The 21061-nt window shown below is 36.1% G+C and overlaps 5 protein-coding genes across 9 annotated transcripts; 2 read left to right on the top strand and 3 right to left on the bottom strand.

Moving 5' to 3' along the window:
- Nucleotides 1–84: 84 nt before the first annotated feature.
- Nucleotides 85–8576, bottom strand: LOC118275482 (pre-mRNA-processing factor 39). Of its 2 annotated transcripts, XM_035593463.2 has the most exons (18): nucleotides 8386–8576; nucleotides 8139–8280; nucleotides 7699–7928; nucleotides 7011–7058; nucleotides 6731–6805; nucleotides 5950–6090; nucleotides 5548–5694; nucleotides 4832–4990; nucleotides 4457–4582; nucleotides 3519–3645; nucleotides 3099–3246; nucleotides 2523–2670; nucleotides 2223–2333; nucleotides 1980–2144; nucleotides 1576–1796; nucleotides 1104–1372; nucleotides 703–901; nucleotides 85–537 (listed from the first exon to the last, which is right to left on the bottom strand). In XM_035593463.2, the coding sequence occupies exons 1-18, from the start codon at nucleotides 8413–8415 to the stop codon at nucleotides 318–320; spliced, it is 2706 nt and encodes a 901-aa protein (XP_035449356.2). In that variant the 5' UTR covers nucleotides 8416–8576; the 3' UTR covers nucleotides 85–317. The 2 variants fall into 2 exon arrangements, with proteins under 2 accessions (XP_035449356.2, XP_035449355.2); XM_035593462.2 differs by having other exon boundaries at nucleotides 7699–8280.
- A 297-nt stretch (nucleotides 8577–8873) lies between these two features.
- On the top strand, nucleotides 8874–10907 carry LOC118275509 (39S ribosomal protein L9, mitochondrial). The gene is made up of 5 exons (XM_035593498.2): nucleotides 8874–9046; nucleotides 9382–9541; nucleotides 9757–9926; nucleotides 10189–10389; nucleotides 10549–10907. Exons 1-5 carry the CDS (start codon nucleotides 8975–8977, stop codon nucleotides 10705–10707), a joined length of 762 nt encoding a protein of 253 aa, XP_035449391.2. The 5' UTR covers nucleotides 8874–8974; the 3' UTR covers nucleotides 10708–10907.
- A 695-nt stretch (nucleotides 10908–11602) lies between these two features.
- Nucleotides 11603–16533, bottom strand: LOC118275839 (asparagine-rich protein). 3 transcript variants are annotated; one of them, XM_035593934.2, is made up of 3 exons: nucleotides 16499–16533; nucleotides 14088–14235; nucleotides 11603–13730 (listed from the first exon to the last, which is right to left on the bottom strand). In XM_035593934.2, the coding sequence occupies exons 1-3, from the start codon at nucleotides 16516–16518 to the stop codon at nucleotides 11634–11636; spliced, it is 2265 nt and encodes a 754-aa protein (XP_035449827.2). In that variant the 5' UTR covers nucleotides 16519–16533; the 3' UTR covers nucleotides 11603–11633. The 3 variants fall into 3 exon arrangements, with proteins under 3 accessions (XP_035449827.2, XP_050551265.1, XP_035449826.2); XM_050695308.1 differs by lacking the exon at nucleotides 16499–16533 and adding an exon at nucleotides 15873–16041; XM_035593933.2 differs by lacking the exon at nucleotides 16499–16533 and adding an exon at nucleotides 14317–14468.
- A 214-nt stretch (nucleotides 16534–16747) lies between these two features.
- On the top strand, nucleotides 16748–17470 carry LOC118275689 (uncharacterized). The gene is made up of 2 exons (XM_035593751.2): nucleotides 16748–17082; nucleotides 17255–17470. The coding sequence occupies exons 1-2, from the start codon at nucleotides 16869–16871 to the stop codon at nucleotides 17407–17409; spliced, it is 369 nt and encodes a 122-aa protein (XP_035449644.1). The 5' UTR covers nucleotides 16748–16868; the 3' UTR covers nucleotides 17410–17470.
- On the bottom strand, nucleotides 17468–20984 carry LOC118275688 (protein salvador homolog 1). Of its 2 annotated transcripts, none has more exons than XM_050695310.1 (10): nucleotides 20835–20984; nucleotides 20517–20685; nucleotides 20233–20308; nucleotides 20023–20151; nucleotides 19659–19791; nucleotides 19401–19508; nucleotides 18958–19135; nucleotides 18657–18793; nucleotides 18387–18519; nucleotides 17468–18177 (listed from the first exon to the last, which is right to left on the bottom strand). In XM_050695310.1, exons 1-10 carry the CDS (start codon nucleotides 20917–20919, stop codon nucleotides 18105–18107), a joined length of 1221 nt encoding a protein of 406 aa, XP_050551267.1. In that variant the 5' UTR covers nucleotides 20920–20984; the 3' UTR covers nucleotides 17468–18104. The 2 variants fall into 2 exon arrangements, with proteins under 2 accessions (XP_050551267.1, XP_050551266.1); XM_050695309.1 differs by having other exon boundaries at nucleotides 20230–20308.
- Nucleotides 20985–21061: the final 77 nt, after the last annotated feature.

Consider the following 21061-nt stretch of genomic DNA (forward strand, 5'->3'; position numbering starts at 1 on the left):
ATTTAGGTTAGGTTTTTGTCAAAGATTTTATTTATTGTCAACAAGACTGGGATACTGGGAAGATAGAAGAAAAATAATACCCCGTTGGAATGTGAAGATAGATTTATTCCTTCAAAAAATCACGTAACATTGTTTTGTTACTGTATTAAATCCATTAACAATTTCTGTAAATCTCAATTTTACATTTCCTATTTATAAGACAGACAAAGTAATTCTGTAGCTTATCGAACGATATGAATCATACCGTAATGTAACTATTATGTGAACTAGTAAACTTGTCATAAAAATTAACAATGTGTGTAAAAGGTAGCTGTAGTCTAGTAATAGTTGGGGTACTGCGGCCAGGGGTGCGGATGGTGTTGGTAGGGTCCGGGCGGCTGCTGGTACCCCCAGGCGGGCTGGTACGGCGCCGCGTACGGCTGCTCGTACGACGCGGCGGCCGCCGGCGCCTGGTAGTACGACCCGCCGCTGGGGGACGCTGCGTTGTTTGGCGCCGCTGCTGTGTTCTCTTTCTTCTTGTTGGGCTCCACACATGCGCTGTGAACACATACAAGTTATTAGGTTTTGTATGTGACGTGTAGAGGCAGCCTTAGATAGCCGTTTATTTATTTGGTATTACATAATAGCATAATTAATTCTGTAATGTTAATAAGTACATTTTGCTATAAGAAAATATTAATTATTTGATCTAAGAGCACGTACTTGGGAGGAGGTGGTGGGTCGTGTTTATCCTTGCGGGCCCGTTTGCGTAAATGTTTGGCGAGTGCGCGCGCATGCGCGGTGGCGTCGCGCGCGGCCTGCGCGTCCCCGAGCTCCTCGGCCAGCTCGCGCCGCTTCCACGCCAACATGGCGCACACCTCGGGCTCCGCGCCTTCCTGCTTCTCGTACGACGACACTAGCTCTGTAAATACAACCAGTTTTATAATTATAAAAATATTCCACAATTCCATTTATATTAAATGTATGCGACATGATGAGTATAAAGCCTTAGATTTTAGTTTTAATTGTCATCTGTTTTGTAGAAAAAATAATTTTATTTAGAAATCTGTCTGAATGAATGTAATCAATTACATGTTGTGAGTGACAATATTACAAGATCGTACCGTCGAGCTCCTGGTATGGCGTGTCGGGGCAGTGCAGCGCGAGGTCGAGTCTCTGCGCGTGTAGGCGCGCGTTGAGCGGGTCGCGCTGGACGGCGGCGTCGAGCGCGGCGCGGGCGGCGGCGGGCTGCGCGCGCACGTGGAACAGGAAGCGCGCGTACTTGATGGCCAGCGCCGACGACACCGCCTTGTTCTTGGCCGCCGCGATGTAGCCCTCGTACAGCTGCGCACACTTCTCGTAGTCGCCGCGCCGTCGCTCCAAGTTCACTCGTCTGCGTATCGTGATTATGAATGATGTTATTATTTTTTGCATCAACATAACGTTGAAACTCCACTAGAGGTCATAAACACAAAGTAAATAAAATTACAGAAACGTCTTCCGGCGGGGTTTAACATAAATTGTACACCAACGTCAGGCATTTTAGCTTTCAGTTTCAACAATATCAAAGAAGTTAGATAGTGTCGCGTTACTTACCGGTATTGTATTTGCACAAGGTTGGGACAGGTCTTCTCGATGCGGTCGAGTATTTCAGCTGCCTTGGCGGCGTTCCCGTGTACCTCCTCGAAGTGTGCCCAGTGCAGGTGCAGGTCGGGTTTGTCCAGATGGTGCACGGTGCAGGCCCGCTCCAACACCTCGCGCTCCACGCTCACTAGCTCCGGGTTAGTCTCTACTCTCTCCTCTAAGAATTTAATCAGCTGTAAAGACAAATTGCTTTAATTCAATATTATTATGTATTATTACAGGAGCAGATTTACGCATTACATCTGCTGTAAAGCAGCGCACAGTGTGGCTTTTTGACAGTCTATTTTTCTACTTCAAATTCTCTAGATGATTTGACGATAAAAATAATTGATGATGAACAGTGTAAATAACGTTACCCGCATCCAGAACTCTTCGTACAGCGCGCAGGCAATGAGACACCGTTCATGCAATACGAGCGCTCGCTTCAGTGACCCGTGCTGCTTCTCCCACTCTAGATACGACTTCCAGTTCTTTAGCTGACACCTCTCCAGAGGCTTCACGTGGAAATATGGCCGTTTTATCTATAACAAAACAATTCTTGTATAAATGGCTGAACCTTGATGTTTTTTACTTCAATAAGCGATATTTCGTCAACTTACGCCTTCTTCGAAGGTCCATCTAGCTGCGACTTGTTCTCCGGTGGTCTTGTGGACCTTACGTCGTGCGGCAATGATACGTTCCTTGATCGCCTGAGCCTCTTCTTCGGATGCCTATAACGTTAAAAATGTCATGTGATGTTCAAACAATTCATGTAACAGTACGACAGTTGCCGCATCGTTAATTAGCATTACATTGAAGACGTCTATGTTCAACTGTGGATGGAAATGAGCTGATGATGAGGGCATAATTTAACTTTACTTATATATTAAGAACTGCTACACCATAGATGTAGTACTTACGACATGGTCGAGCGGCTCGTCCTCCCCGGGCGGCAGGTCGAGCTGCGGCGCGGCGCCGGCCGTGGCGCGCACGTCGGCCCGCAGCCGCACCAGCTCCGCGCGGGACACCACGCCCGCCACCGGCTCCGACATCACGTGCTCCTGGAAGCTAACCGCGCCACAACTTTTATACAGACTGACACACACTACACGTCGCGCCACAGCCGTAAATTATTCCATAGCACTCATTATATTTCAAGCATAACCAAAACTGAACGGAACCTTTTTGTTACGATCTCATATTCCCATAAAAGCTTCGTTGTCAAACAGAATTACACCAGTCACAGAGTGACTTGTTCGTTCGATAAGCGAGCAAAGACTTTACAAAGTCTTTCATTCTGAAATTGGAAAGTTGGGACTGAAAAGAAAACAATAAACATTGCGCTTATCTCGTATCTGTTATTTCTTACATTATACAATAATAACGCATTCACAGCATACTCATTAAACAAAGAAATAAATATGAAATTATACCAAAACATTAACAATCCTTGTTTACCAGACGAATGAAGCATAAGTAATGGACATTGTACAAACTTGTCAAAATGTGAAGTATATCCGAGTGTGGGAGTGGCCAACAGTCGATCATATATATTGGTAACATTGAGAGCCGACCCATTCTCTGCCTCCCATTTGATGTAAGATTCCCAGAGACGATCCGACCGGAATTCAAGACCACATGCCTCTGCAACAAAATACATTTGGATAGTTTATATTTTTATTTATTGTGCATCGGTTTATTAATCTGTAATGTGTGAAAATACTGAAAATAATATAATGAAATACATACGTGTCTAATAACAGTCAATTAACCGCATTTCGTGTCACTAAAACTGAAGTTTTTAAGTCTAAAAGTTACACTGATGTAGTTAAACTGAACGTCGAAATCATTGTAGATATGTGTTTGTTTTTGTAATTAGTAACCCGTATTTACAATTGTACAAAAATATGTCTCACCTATGGCCCTCTCATACTGCGACCTGATGTAGGCATGATCTTCTGTACGTGTCGTCTTTACGTGGTTTAAGAAATGTATCCACAGATCCACGGACAATGGGATGGCTTTGAGGCCTCTTTCCAAAACCTGGAACACAAGACCGTGATCAAACAAGTTCCACGTGTCTGCAAGCGCCGCCGTGCTTACGGCGACACCATGAAGCAAGGGAATATTGAATAGCATATTATTTGTCATATCATTATTCAGAATAGAGGAAGCGAGACGTGGCGTGTCGGTGCGCGAAAGCGGACGCGATATGTAATGCGTAGTAGGGCGCGGTATGGTCGCGGTACGGACGCGGTACGGACGCGACGTCTCGCTTGTGTCTATCTATAGTATATAAAATGTTTGTCTGGGCATATTACACCTGTTCGCAATCGGCGCGCTGACGCAGCTGTCGACGACCTCGCCGCGCTCTTCCGTTCCTAACGCCATTCAATGGCTAAATATGAAGATCAGCTGCGATTCCATGATACCATGGCATGTTAACTTAATCTTAATTATTATATCCACCATTCATTTAGTACTTACTTAAATAATAAATACATGAAAAAGTATTACAATACATCATGCGTGTACAAATTATAATAAATATATGCACTAAAATACAAAATATACACCACAAAAAATGAATCACTAGAACGAAATCTATGTGATGGTAATAGAATTCTCCGGTGCGAACGGACGACTTTGCCTTACGAACATCGTGGACCTCGTTGCACTGTTGGGAAAAAAAATAATTGCAAAATACCAGTTATGACTAAAACAATTCAAAATCCAAGTGTTAACGCACATCAAAAGAAACGACTGATCATCAGGTGTAACTGCCTAACCAGTCACCAAGTGATTAAAAAATAGATTATAAACAATGCAACAAGTGTAACGTGGCGGTACTCACTTCGAGGCACTTCTTTTTACTTCCTTTACGTTTTTCGTAGTCCGCGTACTTCCGCCAGTACCCGTAACAATATGGGTAGTGCGACAGAAACGCGTCGTAAGCTTCGCGAGCTGCCTCCACGTCGCTCTGTAGCAAACGTTGTACAAGTTAGTAAATATTATTCTAAGGGTTATATATCTGCTAATGACGGACATTCATCAGTTGGCCCTTGCCAATCGTCAATAAGGTTCAGTTCCCACCGCTTCATAAAGCAGTGAAATTAGCGATAGATTTCATCATTTTGAATGGTTAAACAAGAACATTACTCTTGGGACTAGTTATTTCTTACAATATTGGAAATCCACTATATAATAATGAAGAGGACACAAAACTCACCTCTTGGTCAACATATTGCAGTAAATAGGTCCAGCCAGTGAAATCGGTAGGATCGTCATTGACGACTTTCCAGTATTTGTCGAGCTCAGGTAGTTTCTTCTTGGGCTTTTCGTCAATCGATGCGCGTTTTTCAGATGGAATCGGCTTGCTTTCTCCATTCTAGAAAAAAGCAGGACTTCAGTCGCGATATGGTAATAGAGAGATGTTTACATAATAGTCAACCTCGCCTGCGATACAGGATTCCTAGCGCAGGCATCTAACATTTTGAGACCAATTCTAGTTAATTAAGAAATAATTTTGTATTTTACATTGTTTTATGAATAAATTTATTATTATTTCACCTAGTTGCCTAGGCTGGTAGCATCAACAACGTCTCTGGTGTTGTGGGTGTCCATAGGCGGCGGTGATTGCTTACCACCAGGCGATCTATTTGTTCGTTTGCCTATCTATAATATACAAATAAGTCGAGTTTTCCTTCCTGACGCTATAACTCCAGAAGGCATGGACCGATTTCCACGGTTTTGCATTTGTTGGAAAGGTCTCAGGCTCCGTGAGGTTTATAGCAAAGAAAATTCAGGAAAAATGCAAGAGAAAAGCAGGAAAACATGGAAAATCATTGGTGGCGAAACGCAGTTTGCCGGGTTTGCTAGTTTCTCATAAAAAGTGGATTAATATGTAGGAACTAAGCAAAAACCTTTCTTATATGACTAATTTACCTTGGCAACAGCTTGTTTTTTGGAAGAGGACTCGTTTTCAGATGTAGGCGAGCCAGGGTCGTAGCCATCGCGCTCATCTTCTGTTTTACGTTTACGAGACTCTTTCACCTCTTTCTTTGAAGCTGGGAGCTCATCTTCTGACACCACCTAAAATTTATTTTGTTTATTTATACTTAGTACACGTAAACAAAACATTGAATTGGCGGACTTAATGCAATAGGCATTCTCTAACTTAACCACTTGATTGCCAGTATATAAGTCACAATATAAAAAATATTGTGACTTGTGTGGGTATGTGTTCCAGCACATGATGGGTTAATGCATTGGGTGGTGCAGAAAGATAAGATTAATGATATATGTATGTATGAATAAAGTAAATTGATTAACTACAAATGTCTTTACCTCAGTATCGGCTGGAAGTTCAGCTGGCTTGGGTCCGGGCAGCTCATCGTCCGAGACATTCTCTGCATCCTTTATGCTAGGCTTTTGTACCTCTGGTAACTCATCTTCTGACACAACTTCTGTCTCTTCAGCGCCTCCTACCTAATATGAAAAGTTTACATATGAACAACAAATAATGATGTTTTGAATTGTTATCTTATGTGTGTAAATTTAAGTTGATAAAATACATGTTATTATGTGTTATGTAACATTAATATGACGCGTCAGTTACATGTGCCCATGTCCATACCTGGCAATGTGGTACAATAAGGGTGCGCACGCCTTGCAGTCTTACCGTTATAAGCAGCAGCATGTCACATAAATGGTTAGTTAAATCAGTACAATGCAATCTATTCTAAAAAACATGATCTCTATTTATAAGCTGTTATCTAAATGTTTCAAAACTTTTTAGCTAGTGATTTCTAATTCGATCTGCTAATGAACTAATGAAATTGGATCTTATTTCCCATCATAATTAGGATTATTTGGCAAGAAAACTTGGTTACCATGAGTGCATTGTATACTTTCAGTCAAGTACAATATACAACTCGAATTTGCAGATAAGCTTAAGTTGTTTACATAACAAATGATTCAAAGAGTGAAAGGTCTGATTATACTTCATGTTTTTTCCAAAATATAGCAAGATTTTTGAACTAGTTTAAGATGGAACAACTATGTTCAGGGATTTACACTAGAGTGATATCTAAAATATACAATAACAAAGAGGTACACAATAATTTACCTTGCTAGACTTCTTTGTAGGTGTAGCACTTTCTGACTTTACAACTGATTCTGTTTTAACAGATGCATCATCAATCTGAAAGGACAAAATACATTAATTAGATATGAGTATTATATATACATATAAAGCTTCCTCTTGAATCACTCTATCTATTAAAAAAACACACCAGAATCTGTTCTGTAGTTTTAAAGATTTAAGCATACAAATGGACATAGGGACAGAGAAAACGACTTTGTTTTATACTATGTAGTGATTTTAAGTACTAAACTTGTTATCATACCTTAGTGTCACCTTCAGCTGAATCTGGTTCATCTTTTACTTTGGCATGCTAGAATGGAAAAATAACATATGTTTAAAGTGATTGAATAGTTTTTTCTTATCTGCCAATAAGATAACACAAAGATTGTAATCTTCTTAATATCTGTAGATAATTATTAAAAGCAGCATATGAACCAGCTATGTGCCAGCCCGAGTATTATTTTTCTACACTAAGTGCTCAAGGCATGTTGGTGATATGAACTTTTTTTTTAACTGGAAACTTTTGTACTGTATATGTCAGTTCCATTGTATAATTTACACAATTAATTTACTACACACACACTGACAACACCATTGCATGGCATGGCATAATTAATAATCAAATAACAATTTAGTTAATTTATTAACAATCCAACTCATAATTAGAAATTTATTAATTAAGTATTCATTATTTATTAAGTTAGTTTAGTTTTAACATCAACTAGTTTGTTTGTTGGCAGATGGATGCAAGGAGATTTTATCAGAATGCTGAAGTCCTGCGAGGGGAACTCATGAATGCTGATACTAAGTTTTATTTATCTTTTTATTGTCTATACATATTGTTTAACTTACTATTTTGTTTAATACTTATATATCATTTACTGTAATTGGCATCAACAGGTGTAACCCTTAAATGAAATAAATGAACATCATTGCATAGAACTACATACCTCATCAGATTCCCCAGTTGGTGGTTCACTTTTGACGGCCGGAGTGGTATCAGAATCACCAGTTTGGCCAGCCTCGTCCTCTGCCTTAGGTTCTGGCTTCACCTCAGCTAAACTAGCGTTGCTGCTGTCATCTGTTTTTGTTTGTGTTATGTCATCAGCTGGCATTGAATTGCCAGCATCAGATATTTGACTGACCTCAAAGTCAGTATCCACCGTCGCCTTCTGACTTTCTGTAACATCACCATCAGTATCAGAGTGAGTCTTAAACGCTGTATCACTAAGTAGTGAGTCGCCGTCGGTGAGCACGTTATTGAGCGAGTCGCTGGGGAATGTGACCGCGTTATCGCCCACATCGAAAGGATGTGTGTTGAACCCGTCTGTGTTGTTGTCCAGGTAGTCGCCAACGCTACCCGCGGACAGCTCCACCGCATTGAGGAAACCTTGGTTTGATGTTGATGACTCGTCCACCGCCGCCTCGACACTGCTGAACTCGCCCTCAGTTAATAAATGCGATAGTCCATTTGAGTTTTCATTTATTAGGGGGCCTTCATCCGTATCCATCGGTCCATCGGATAAACACTTCTGAAAGAAAGAATAATATCGTTTTTACTACAGTCGTAACTATCGAAAACACCAGTGGTATTTTTTATAACCTCAAGTTAAGGTTGACAACTTTATCATAGTTACCTGTAAATCTGAGCTCGTTTCGTCATCCATCTTAATGAAAAGGTTCACTAAACACAACACTTATATTAATCTTGAATCAAATGTAATGCACCTTTAATATAATCTTCAATCGAATCCACAATTCACAAATCAAAGCAAAGCAAACCAAGTTTGTTTCACTCACGGTACAAATGTCTTTGGTACTCCATAGGCAATTACATGGTCCTCTATTGTCTTCTATTTGTCAATGGTTGAAATTCAACGACTTTCTTTGAAAAGGTAAAGTTCATTATTTTTGGTGACCCGTTGTCGTTGTAGTATATTTATGTCAAATACATAAATGGCTGTCCTAATCACTAATAAAATGGGCTATTCCTCTGTTTTCTTTCTGTTTCGATCGGATATATTAGAAGTTATAGACCATAGACTTATTTATTTCATGTTAACATAGATGTATTTCCAAAAGACTTGTATCCGAATATGGCATGAATCTTCTTGCAGCAAAAAAAGTTAATATAACCTAGAAAAACAAATTGTCAAAATATATTTATTCAAAAATTGTATTCCTATAAAATTTGGGAATTTTTTACGTATCATCAATCATTTAAATATGTTTGGGTTACGTTCGTTAGTTCGTAGTGCCATTACTTCAGGATGTAATATAAATCATCAACAAACTAGAGTAAGTCAAAATTGAAGTACATGAAATTTATTTTGAAACTAATTTCTAAATTATATTTAAAAGTTAAATAAAAAATATGTCCAAATAACTTACAGCAACAATAATATATTATATGTTTTTTTCCATTGTAAAAAAATGATATAAATACATCAAAATTTGTAAATAAACCTTTTTTTGGACTTTCCTATTATTTTTGTAGGATACCAAACTAGTGATTCAAATGTTATGTATTAAAATATTAGCCAAATAGTAAGATACATAGATATCAAAGTACTATGATGAATCTGTGACTCACCTTCAAAGTTTAAATAATAAATAATGTCTCTTTTCTGCAGAACACATTTATTCTTAAAAGAAAAACCCCAGTGCCTCTACATAAGAAGGGTGGGAAGCCTATAAAATTGAAGGGACGGCATTTTGTATACGACCTGGTTGAAGATACAAATGTCAAGAGAAAACCTGATGTTAAAGTAATTCTTAACCAGTTCATCGATGGTATGTCAAATATCCAATTCATACTATATTGAATTTAGTTGCCTCTTAATTTTGATCAAACATCTCCCAAGGCATGAGCTTACCCTTGTAACTATTAACAAAACAAAGCTATTTGTCTCCAATACTTACTTTGAACAAGCTGATTTAATGTTTAATTTGAATAAGACATTAGTTTTTCCTGATAAACAGTTTTGCTTTCCAATTTGAATTTTTAGGTGTTGGGAATAAAGGTCAAGTTCTAACACTCCGGCCTCACCAAGCCTACAATGAGTATCTTGTGCCTGGATTAGCTGTGTATGCCAGCCCACAGAATTTAGAAAAGTATGATGCTAATGAAGAGAAGTCTACTACTGAGAGTAATTACAGTTCACCTTATGTGCACAGGGTAAGCTATCACTAACTATATTATAAGTTTTTAAACTGTCATGGTCACTAGTAATATCATTAGAACTTGAAACGGGATTTTTACCATGTTTATTAGTTTTTGTGAGTTTCTAACAAAACACATACATTTTTGTATGTGTTTTATATATATTGTCTAATAAAGTTCAATGAAGTTCTAATGCTATAAGCTATCACTTTACAGAGAACATGCTTGAATTGAAAGCCTATTAACTACCATATTATAATTAATTATAAAATTTCAGACTATTGGTTGCTTGTCGCGTGTGATATTACAAATTACAATGAGTAAATTAGAACCCTGGGTTTTGGAGCCGTGGCACATCAGTACTTCTTTCAGAAAATCTGGTTTTCTGGTCCCTGAACATTGTATTGAGATGCCCCCCGCACAGATCAAGGGACCTGACCTAACCTTACAGGACAAGGAATTTTATGTCACTGTAACGGTAAGTTTACTTCAACATTTATTTTATTGATAATTTATTTATTGTTCAAAACATTATCATCTATATTACTTAAGTCCCTAAGCTTTGTTTAAAAATCCTCTTTGCTGCTTTATATACCTACACTGCTACATTTTTTAACCTTATTTACTGTTGTTTTAGATCAATAATACAGAAAAAGTAAATGTAAGATGTAGAATTCATCATTGGGCCACTGGACTGGACAGGCTACCATGGGAGGAGTTCCATTGGAAGAAACCCAAGGAAGCACTATTCCCTGAACAAGCTGCAGAACTGGAAAAGATGCCTTTGCCTCAATAACAAGTATATAATTAAAATAAATGTAGTCAGAATTTAGATTTACTCATATTGTTGGATTTTTTTACTATTTATCTGAACAAATATCCATATTATACAATAAGCTGGGAGGAGATCCATACATACTCCTTCAAGGAATCCTATAGATGTTACAAAGAATCATGTTTTGTTAGTTTAAAAAATAAATGACACAAAGCTTTAAAGTTTTCATTTTATTGTGTATTTAAAATTTAGAAGTGACAGTTTTAAATTTAGATAATTTAACAACATACATAAAAACATAGACAAAAAAGCCAATTCAGTTTACAAAGAAACAACACCTTTAGGCTTTAGTAGATTCTAAAACAGCAGATTTTATAAGAAAATATTTGATATCTTGTAGTAAAATACATCAAAAGTTATATTAGCAAGTCATTGCTCTAACTCTGGAAATAAAAGATTATAATTTCAATATAGCTAGTAACAAATGCAATAAGTATTTAGTTACAAATACAGAGTTCAAATAAATTTAGCAGTACACTAAACATTAAATTAGCACTAGTTTACTCGAAACAAGCGAATAAGAAGATAAGTTACGGACACTAAGCATTAAATGACTCCTGAATATTAATTTATATTTTAGGCCTAGCCTAGGCCGCAATATTCTATCGCCACTTCACCACTGAAAAGTTTTAAGCACATAAATATTGCCGATTAAATTATGTAGCCACCAAAAAATCCTCATCACATACCACAAAGTTTGATCTATATCTAACATATTATATTATAATTTGTAATGATCTAAGTTACCACAATAATGCGATACTCGCCTAAGCAGAAAGCTGTGGTGTAAGATAGAGCTTTGCATCTAAAATTTCATTTGATTTCCAAACAGGTAATTTACAAAAATCATCTCGCAAACAAAATAAATAGCAGTTTGATATTCGATTTTATGTCCTAACAGGTTCAGATAACTTTATGGGTTCTTGGTTCACAAATTCATTATCTTGAACTAGTTCAGCATCGGGTTGTACTACAAAGTCATTCTGCTGTTGTGCGTAACCATCTTCGGCATCCAAATCTTTTTCAATCATTCCTTGATTCATAAATTGCTGGTCATATTGCATCACTCCTGCTTGTTCAGGTTGTTCAACAACCTCAGACTCTTGATATTGTTGATATTCCTGTCCCTCTACTTGCTCTTCTACGCCTGCATATTGTTGCTCATACAGTGGATCGTATTGTTGCGTCATTTCATCATTATTTAGCTCAACGGGATACGCCTCAGGTTGAGCGTTTTCATAATAATTATATGCTTCGTTCTGTGCATATTCGTTTGCAGCATATTCTAAAGCAGTAGTTTCATCACCTTGTTGACTAGGATATTGTTCAACAGATTCTGTAACGAACATTCCTCCTTGCTCAGAATCAAATTCTTGAATGGATTCTGTCATGTCAGCAAAATTGTTTGGTTGTTCGTTTCCTGGTTGTAGTCCTTCATTGGCGAGTTCTGATTCTTGGTAGATAGATTCTAGTGGTTGCGAGGTGGTTCCTGGTTGTTCATATGCAGGTTCAATATAATTAACATCAGTATTTTCAGCATTTGTTACGTTCAATGTCTCTGTTATATTATGATCTAAAATTGTCGTCGGACCGACTTCATTGCTGTCTGTGTAAACGGTATCTTCATGTTGTAAGGCAGATATACTATCGTTTTGTACATTGCTGGAATCTCCTTCAACGGCGTACTCTTCTTGATAATAAGCATTTTCCTCAGTGACATGATTTCCCTCATCATTAAGCGTTGCCGGGGCTATAATATTCACATCAGACTCAGGTTGTGGTTCATATTGGCTCATACTTAAATTAGTTGCATTATGTTGTTCATAGGTTTGGGTCACATTTAAATTAGTTTCATCTTGTGGTGCATAGTTTTGGCTCATACTCAAATTAGTTGCATCGTGTGGCTCGTAGTTTTGGCTCATACTCAAATTAGTTGCATCGTGCGGCTCGTAGTTTTGACTCATACTCAAATTAGTTGCATCGTGCGGCTCGTAGTTTTGACTCATACTCAAATTAGTTGCATCGTGCGGCTCGTAGTTTTGGCTCATACTCAAATTAGTTGCATCGTGCGGCTCGTAATTTTGACTCATACTCAAATTAGTTGCATTCTGTGATTCATAGTTTTGGCCTATACTCAAATTAGTTGTATCCTGTGGCTCGTAGTTTCGGCTCATGCTCAAATTATTATTTGTTTGTTGATGTTCATATTTTTGGCTCATATTTAAATTAGGCAGCTGTGTTCGTTCATTATCCTCTGTAGTTTCTTCAGACACATCGCTTTTCTCTTTGGCTTCGGGTTCATAATCCAATGTTATCGATTTAATTTTACCACCAATTATGACTGTATGATCGGGTTTTGTGACATCTTCATTTTCTGTAGTATTCGCATCTAACTTTAGTTGGCTAGTGTCAGATATGCCATAAAACAGTTTATCATTAGGTATATCTTTTTCTGGAATTTCTGTAACTTTCATTGCTTCAGTTCTGTCCCTATCATAATTAATTGGAATTTGATTATTTTCCAAAAAGCTTTCAGCCCGAGCAAAATGTTTCGAGCCCTCTTTATAATCAACGAAAGTATTTTCTGATTGTTTTTCCTTTTCTTCATTTTTGAGTATATTTAAAATTTCATATTTATCCTTCCAGTCCGCATTTTCGCTAGGATTGAGTTTTAAATCGTTTATAGGTACTGTGTCCTGCTTGGGACGTCTTTCTGGCAATTTGTCTGTATTATGGATTTGACCAGCCGTATCATTCCATATATTATTGTGACTGTTAATGAATGTCGTTCTCAGTTTTGGAATAAGTATGTATTTCTTGCTTATTTCTTGTATTAAAGCATCTTCGGTACTTTTCATTGGCATATCAGAAAACAAATTGCTCGGATTTTTGAGTGATGATGGTTGGAGGTCTCGAACTGGAGAGTATTCTGGCTGATATGCGATACGATCCATCATGGTTAAACGAGTTTCAAGCACGTTGGGCTGAAAAATGAGGTGTTAATTGAAATGAATCACAAATTCTTATACGTTATGTAAGATATAGTATCCCTTATGAAATGTCATAGTTTGAAGGAAAACACCGTTTAAAATTATTTACTGTAGGAGCCAATCGTGCAATAAAGAATTTTAAATAGGCTAACATGGATCACTATTATTCCTTTTTGGCCAGTGTTGGTTTTCTGTGCACTAGTGCAGAGTGTAGGTACCTGTGCCTTTGCCGTCAGGGAAGAAAAGGCGTTACGCAAGTTTACAAAGATACTAACTATAATAGTTTAATATCGAGCTTTTAATTCAAACTTTATACATATCTTTATACTTTACTTTTTATAAAAATCTTACCTTATGCCGTGGCACCACCAAAGCAGTGGTATAACGCATTTTGTCAAGTTTTCCAAGAATAAAATCATTCCGTTCCTTTCGCTTCTTGTCCTCTTCCAGAAATGCGTCATACTGCTTCCTTAGAGCATTGATGCGGTCTGACTTAGCCCTATATCAAACAAAAACGAACTTATTTTATAACGAATTTATTTAAATACCGAATTAAAAGGGATGAAAGAGAAAGTGTTACTTTTTAGCTGATGACTTCCCCATATGATATTCAATATTGTATGTCTGTACGAAGCAACCTCGAGGTGACCCGCATCACCCGCATGGCACCGATGTAAACAAAGCTTTGCCGTGTCGGACTGACGACCTTCGAGAAGGTTTGTTAGGTGAACGTGAATAGATAAAGAGTTGTACAGACATGAATGCCACAAAACTTTAGTTGTCTGCTTTATTGGATCAGTGGTTGTAATCAGGAAAAGATATTAGATACTTTCTGCTATTTCTTTATCGAAAACCTATGCAATTTTAAGTAAACTCGCGTAGGTACCTATGGTCGTTTAAGTGGAGACCTACGACTCGCGGCCAGTTTAGTACCAACTAAATAACTCTTCTCGACAAAGGGAAGATAAAATATGCCTAAAATGGGTCTTCTCTACATAAGAGGTGTATGCTTGCCCATTCTCCACGATTGGTAGATAGGTCGCAGTTTGAAAAGTTCAGATTTACAAAGCATCCGGTCCCTGTTACATCTGCAATCCCTTACTTTAGTCAGCTACGACACCTGGGAGAAGAATAGGCCACCCAGGACGTCAGGACTGTAATGTACCTAACATTTTTATTTGACGATTCTCCATGTAGAAAAGCAACTCCCTGTTGTTATTTCATATTTTTTGGTGGTTCAAGTGTGTAAGTGGACCGATACAGGTGCCAGGCACCGTCTTGTACAATATAACGTCAGCTAAATGGCGCCCTGAAACGCGAACACTGCCAGCCGGATGACCTTCGACCTTGGTTTATTATAGACAATCAAAATATATGCAATTTTCTGACATTTACGGCTGTAGGCTGTAGCACAAGGGTAGATGCTTTATTCTGTGTATTTTCATAAAACTCTAGAATTATCTCATATACCTGCATATCATACAGACAAAAACAACGATTTATGAGATGCTAAATTTAATAAAGAATTACTTAGGATGGAATTACATCCGCGACATGTGCAGCAGCAGCACTCTCAGGACCTGAGGGGTTCCTCATCCACTCTGCTATCCGGCAGTTATAAAAATCTGCTTCTTCGTTTAAAAAAGTAACTAGGTATAAATGTACCTAAGTATCGCTATAAGGCTTCATTTAATATGCTCACATACTTATTAAATGAAGCCACTTTGAGAAAGGATTTGTCTATTACTAATCTAGGGGTAAATGTTTAGTTTTCGTTTTAGTAGCAGGTACATAATACATAATAAGACTGAAATTTTCTAAATCTACCTAATACAGAAAAAAAAATCATACTATTGTTTAGAGGCGAATTAAACCTAAAGAAGGCCCTAGACAAGCACCTTGTACGCATCCGTTTTTTTGGCGCTGTTGCCACCTTATGGGCCCCGTGTCTCGTGACGTTGCAGCGCACCTCCTTAACCTTATGCCCTACACACTTGTTTAGTTTGCCTCAGGCCCTCAAGGATAATACGACTCTGCTAACTTTAGATATCATGATGGAGTCCATTGGCTCTGTCTGCTTGTTTGCCTCCTACCCCATATAAAGAAAATATAGTTATGATTTAAGGAATCACTTACAGACAATAAATCCTTTTATTTTTAGAAATACCACGAGTTGAAATCATTGTGTATTTTCTAAATATAAAAAAGTCGAAAAAATAAAATGTTCAAAATATATAAACGATCATTACGCTTGTCTTTGCGACAAGCATGTAATGACGTTTGTTCTTGTGAATTTTATGATTAAATTAATAAAAAGAAGTGAGCTAAAAAGTTTGAACATCAAAGCAGGAAATAAGCATCTTTTTCTTTTACCAACTAACACACCAAGGTTTGGTTAACCTAACTTTCGGATAATTCGACGGCTACCCACGTTTTCCTAATCTTGGTAGGTACGAAGGACTGAAGGTCTGTGTTGAAATGATAAGATATTTCTAAAATCTCAATTTACTTTGTGTAAGAACAGGGTTGATAGTAGACCGATGTTATTTACCTCTAACTTATTTAATAATAAATAAAAATTGTTGTAAATACTATGTTAAGTCTAATGTTAACGGTCTTGGAAAATTACATTTTAAGAAATATGGATTTAAAGCTTTGATTATATATAATATGATATATTTATAATTTATAATTATGTATGCACGATAACATTACACTTTTCGTGAAGTATGTGTGAACTGACACTTATTTTTTAAATTTACCTCTCTTCTGAACACGCCATTAATTTACTTCTTACAGCTGTCAATGTCACTTTGCGTCAAAATGCAGTGATTAAAATATTGCTACTATGAAAATTTTATTAAAAACGGTAATTTTCTGTAAAATATTACATGTATAGATTATAGAACCATTTTCTAAGCTATGTCTATGTCGTAATATTATTATGTTTATTTTGACGTTATTTTTTCAAACAATGTGTCCAGCTTCATTTTCTGAATCTAAATATAAATGTTTTTAATAAAAAAGTAAAATAAGTACAGTATATTATGGTATCCCCGTTATTTATTTGGGAACATTGATTATAACCTCCAAATCCAAATTTTGCGATGTTACACAACTAAGATTTAAAAAATGATCTACAAGTGGTGGCACCGTTTTGTTCGCAAGAGGACAAAACCTATACCAGAAGAAACAGCTGTACTATGGAAACGACGGCTCAGCATAGCTTACGGTTTAGTAGCTTGGAATGCATTTGGATTAGTAGTTTACAATGTTTACAAAGGAAAAGCTGATTGGGCTCATTATTATGGTATAAAATCTGATGAGGAGCATGCAACTCCGCCAGGTAAGTCAGTTCTTGACTGTAAAAAATCTATTAACAATTTAAGCAGAAGTCACATACCATAAATCCAATCCCTATACTCAAAAACACCAATTGCCGTCAATGACAACACATTACAAATAATTATCTACATAATGTTTAGAATTCTATGTAAGAGTATCAATGTTTATTTCAGGTGCGGCATGGGCTAATACATTAGGAATAAAAAATGCTAAAGTCTACAGGATAGCCGGTTTTAAGAAAGTTGATGAATATGATATTATAGATGGAGAAACTGTATTTAAGGATAAACAGGTTGATAGAGAAGATAAAGAGACACTAGAAGAATGACCTTAGTTAAAAATATTAGAAACATAATTATTTAAAAGTAGAGAATAAAAAATCAAACTGATATTTAAATATTTTATTTTCAAAATAAGGCACCAATTTCAATAGATTACAGACTATATACAATTTTCATTTCAAAATGTTTATTCATTACAGTTGTTTAACAACATGTAGAAATAGTCAATATTTGTATAAAATATGTATAGAAATATATTTATGATTTCAAATTGTTTCTTATTCTTAGTTAAAAGTTAAGGCATAATAGTATAACATGAGAATATATTTAAAAAAATCCTAAATCATAAACAGGCATTATTTGTTTTTAAGAATATAAAAGTTACTTTTTCTGGTATATTGATTTTTATCTCACTTATGGCAATGGCTAAATATATTTTTAAATGGCAATATTCATAAGTTTCCATATTCATATTGTGTTGTATGTTTTAAATGAAGTCCATCTCATGTTAAGATATTTGGGGTCACTATCATTTCAATATCTGTGTAAAATTTAACAACAATCCATTGCCTTATTATTGATTGTGTATGTACATTTGAATTTGATTACCACTTACTACATACCTTACTATACCAGTCAAACCTGGAGACAGGCTGAAATATCCTTACATATAAAAGTTATATCTAAAATAATGTTTTTATAACATCACAGTAGAGTAGGTAAACTTGATGTACAATACACATCAGCAGTTGGAGTGTCCGTGGTATGTGATAGCTGCATGTCGCCGCCTTTCTATTTCTTGTAAGAGTGCAGATCTGAAATAAGAAAATACATATTTTAATTTAGATATCTGACAGTGAGGATCTGTAACATATATTGTGTTAATACACAAATTCAATTAGTAGATAAAAAATTACAGCAATTTATAGCTATATAAAATTCAAATTTCATACTCAAAAATTTGATGATATGATGAATGATTTATTTTGAGACTGATACCATGTCTAGACTGTAAAAGTATTACCTATAGCGCTCAAACTTCATAACAATAAGCTGTAACTCTTGCTTGTACAGTCGTGTTAGCATGTCAGAGTAGCAGTCCAGCTCACTAAGTCTGAACATATTCCAGCGTAGCTTGTGGTCTAGCTCTTGATCAGCTGTAACAAAATTAAATAATGTCGATTATCTAGTCAACAATAACTTCATCAATTCCAAACCATTAGGTTCAAGTTATGCATACTAACCATTGTAATAATTGAACGGTCAAATAATATTGATAAAATATTCTACTTACCTTTAGAATACACAATGAGCCAGTGAGGTATTTCTTCAAGTAAATATGGTGGCACAAGAGTAGGAACATAAGGACTGACTAAGTAACAGCCACCAACTAGACAAGGATGGGCATATGTTGTCTGATGAGTGATTTCACTGTAACCAAACATTAATATACATTAGACATGAATTTCCTACAAGGCATCAACCCTAAGGAATGGAAATCTTATAAGATTTAATTTAATACAATAGGAAATTAGTGTAAGGACATACATCATTATTAAGTTTCTTTTATAATGTAAGTAAAAGACACAACTTACTTGAAATAATAAACTCCATGGTGAGGTGTGGAGACCCTTTGCCACGGTTGAGGCACACTTTCTAATGGGTGAGTCCAATGAGTTGTCTGTGTGTTGTGGTCCATGTAATAACGGCGCCCACGCAGAGTTCGGTCTGCTGACCATCCAGGAGGAAGAGGAAGCTCACACTCATCAGATCCTACAAGTTTTAAAGTGTGATTTTTATGTATGTCATACTTTTAGGCTCTTTTTGTATAAGTAATAATTTTTATGTTAACTATCGTGAGACACACTAAATTAACTAAAAGTCAGCATGCAGATGCGGTGACGTTCACCGTGTCTGTGCACGCTGCTCATGATGAAGAGTCCCTCTGTGACTCGAAATTACTAGAGCTTTTTTCCATTAATGTATGTGAGAAAACCATCTTTTTTTAATTAATTGAGGTAATAATCTGTATACATACCTTGTGAGCTTGTAATAATTTTACTCCCATGAGCCTTGTTGTATGGAAGAACTGATGTGTTCATGCAATTTGAGTATATTGGCGAAGACTGGCTTGATGAAGCATATGCTAGAGTAGAAGAAAAATATATTAGTTTAGTAACAATAACAGGTTGATCCACACATTGAGTGTTTTTTTAAATAACATTACAGGTATAACATACTTATAACAACTGCAATTAAGTTTAAAAATGTATCTGTAAGTGTCATAGAAACTTACAATCGGTATAATTCTGAAGATGTAGTGTATGAGGAGATGGAGAGTGCAGTCTTGGTGTTAAACTTAAGTTGGAAGACAGCCTTGGCATGCTGGACTCCCGAGATCCATACTGTTGCTGTTTCTGCTGTTGAACCTAGGAACACCAGAAAACGTAAGTTATACTATATAATAACTTACAAACCAAACCTTCATTGTATAAAGATTTAGGCTAAAACCAGAGAAGTTATTCAAGATATACTTCTTTTTTGTTTAACTATTTTAATTTATATCTAAATATAGGTATTGCATATATTAATTTATTTTTTTATTATTTACATAATGCAGTTTAAAAACCGCAATTAATTCAAATAAGGAAAATGTAAACCTGTTGTTGATTCTGATAAATAGGATCCTCTTGTTGTGGCTGTCTGTAGTATCTGTAACTTGTTTGTCTACTCAGTGCCAGGTATGAGTCATCTCTATCATTCAAAGTAGTATGGGAAGCCTGAGAAGCCTACAACATACACAAACATATTTGTAACAGAAGTTATTTTCTTTTAATATGTACATTGCCAAAAGGAATATTTATTACCACATTTGAATCTAAGAGATATTGTGAATTGTAGCTGTTTGATGAGCTTGCTGTATCACTAGTGGATAAACTGGCAAACCTGCAACAAATACATATTTAATAATGGCCAGACTGAATCTTATGAGATAGGATTGAATAATAAGGAAATGACATTGGAATATTCCAAACACAAAAACATAAAGCTCTTATGAAATCAAGGGCAAAAAATTTTGAATGTATACAAACTGTTGAATATTTAAATTTGATATTGTTATCAATAATTGTATAATATTTTGATATTAACTTACCTATGTGCTAAATTTGGTACTGACTCACTGGGTGTATATTTGCCAGCATGTCCACTCATAGTTTGTGCCTTGCCAAATTTATTTTCATGGCTCTGTGATACAGGATCACTCGTACCGAACGGCTGGCTTCGAGGTCTTTTGTTATGACCAGTAGTCCATACATTTATAACTGGTGAGAAATAAATAAATAGTACTGAATAGTTATCATATAAAAGAAAGTTGTATGCAGAATATTATGGTCCATATGTTTCAAAGAGGCTGTGACATAAAACAATATAAAAAAATATGTATTATTATTACAGATCTAGGATAACTTACTAGGTAAATCTGGAGGAGTATCTTTCTTTATGTATTTTCCAACCACACCTTCATTAACAGCCTTTTGTCCTTTTCTTGATATCATGGTTAACAATTCCTAAGTTTGTCAATCAAATCAACATAATTCTCTGTCGTTATCGTTTATTACAATGCATTTCTAACATATTTTTTATGATTTCTATACACATAAATATAAATAGTAAAACAAATCAGCAGCTAGATGTTTC

The sequence above is a fragment of the Spodoptera frugiperda genome, chromosome 8 (genome assembly GCF_023101765.2).
Source record: "Spodoptera frugiperda isolate SF20-4 chromosome 8, AGI-APGP_CSIRO_Sfru_2.0, whole genome shotgun sequence".
Classification (NCBI taxonomy): Eukaryota; Metazoa; Arthropoda; class Insecta; order Lepidoptera; family Noctuidae; genus Spodoptera; species Spodoptera frugiperda.

What these genes read in the sequence shown, in the direction of transcription:
- LOC118275482 (XM_035593462.2), bottom strand. Translation starts at nt 8,415, where the DNA reads ATGGATGACGAAACGAGCTCAGATTTACAG. An exon ending in CTACAAAGAAGTCTAGCAAG is followed by an intron (nt 6,091 to 6,730) that starts GTAAATTATTGT and finishes TTTTCATATTAG; the next exon opens with GTAGGAGGCGCTGAAGAGAC. An exon ending in GATGGACCTTCGAAGAAGGC is followed by an intron (nt 2,145 to 2,222) that starts GTAAGTTGACGA and finishes GTTTTGTTATAG; the next exon opens with ATAAAACGGCCATATTTCCA.
- LOC118275509 (XM_035593498.2), top strand. Translation starts at nt 8,975, where the DNA reads ATGTTTGGGTTACGTTCGTTAGTTCGTAGTGCCATTACTTCAGGATGT. An exon ending in TAAATCATCAACAAACTAGA is followed by an intron (nt 9,047 to 9,381) that starts GTAAGTCAAAAT and finishes TCTTTTCTGCAG; the next exon opens with AACACATTTATTCTTAAAAG. An exon ending in GTTCACCTTATGTGCACAGG is followed by an intron (nt 9,927 to 10,188) that starts GTAAGCTATCAC and finishes ATAAAATTTCAG; the next exon opens with ACTATTGGTTGCTTGTCGCG.
- LOC118275839 (XM_050695308.1), bottom strand. Translation starts at nt 15,919, where the DNA reads ATGATTTCAACTCGTGGTATTTCTAAAAATAAAAGGATTTATTGTCT. An exon ending in AATAAAAGGATTTATTGTCT is followed by an intron (nt 14,236 to 15,872) that starts GTAAGTGATTCC and finishes TGTTTGATATAG; the next exon opens with GGCTAAGTCAGACCGCATCA. An exon ending in TGGTGGTGCCACGGCATAAG is followed by an intron (nt 13,731 to 14,087) that starts GTAAGATTTTTA and finishes CTCATTTTTCAG; the next exon opens with CCCAACGTGCTTGAAACTCG.
- LOC118275689 (XM_035593751.2), top strand. Translation starts at nt 16,869, where the DNA reads ATGATCTACAAGTGGTGGCACCGTTTTGTTCGCAAGAGGACAAAACCT. An exon ending in GGAGCATGCAACTCCGCCAG is followed by an intron (nt 17,083 to 17,254) that starts GTAAGTCAGTTC and finishes TGTTTATTTCAG; the next exon opens with GTGCGGCATGGGCTAATACA.
- LOC118275688 (XM_050695309.1), bottom strand. Translation starts at nt 20,919, where the DNA reads ATGATATCAAGAAAAGGACAAAAGGCTGTTAATGAAGGTGTGGTTGGA. An exon ending in TTTATCAGAATCAACAACAG is followed by an intron (nt 19,792 to 20,022) that starts GTTTACATTTTC and finishes TGGTGTTCCTAG; the next exon opens with GTTCAACAGCAGAAACAGCA. An exon ending in ATGAAGTTTGAGCGCTATAG is followed by an intron (nt 18,178 to 18,386) that starts GTAATACTTTTA and finishes TTCTTATTTCAG; the next exon opens with ATCTGCACTCTTACAAGAAA.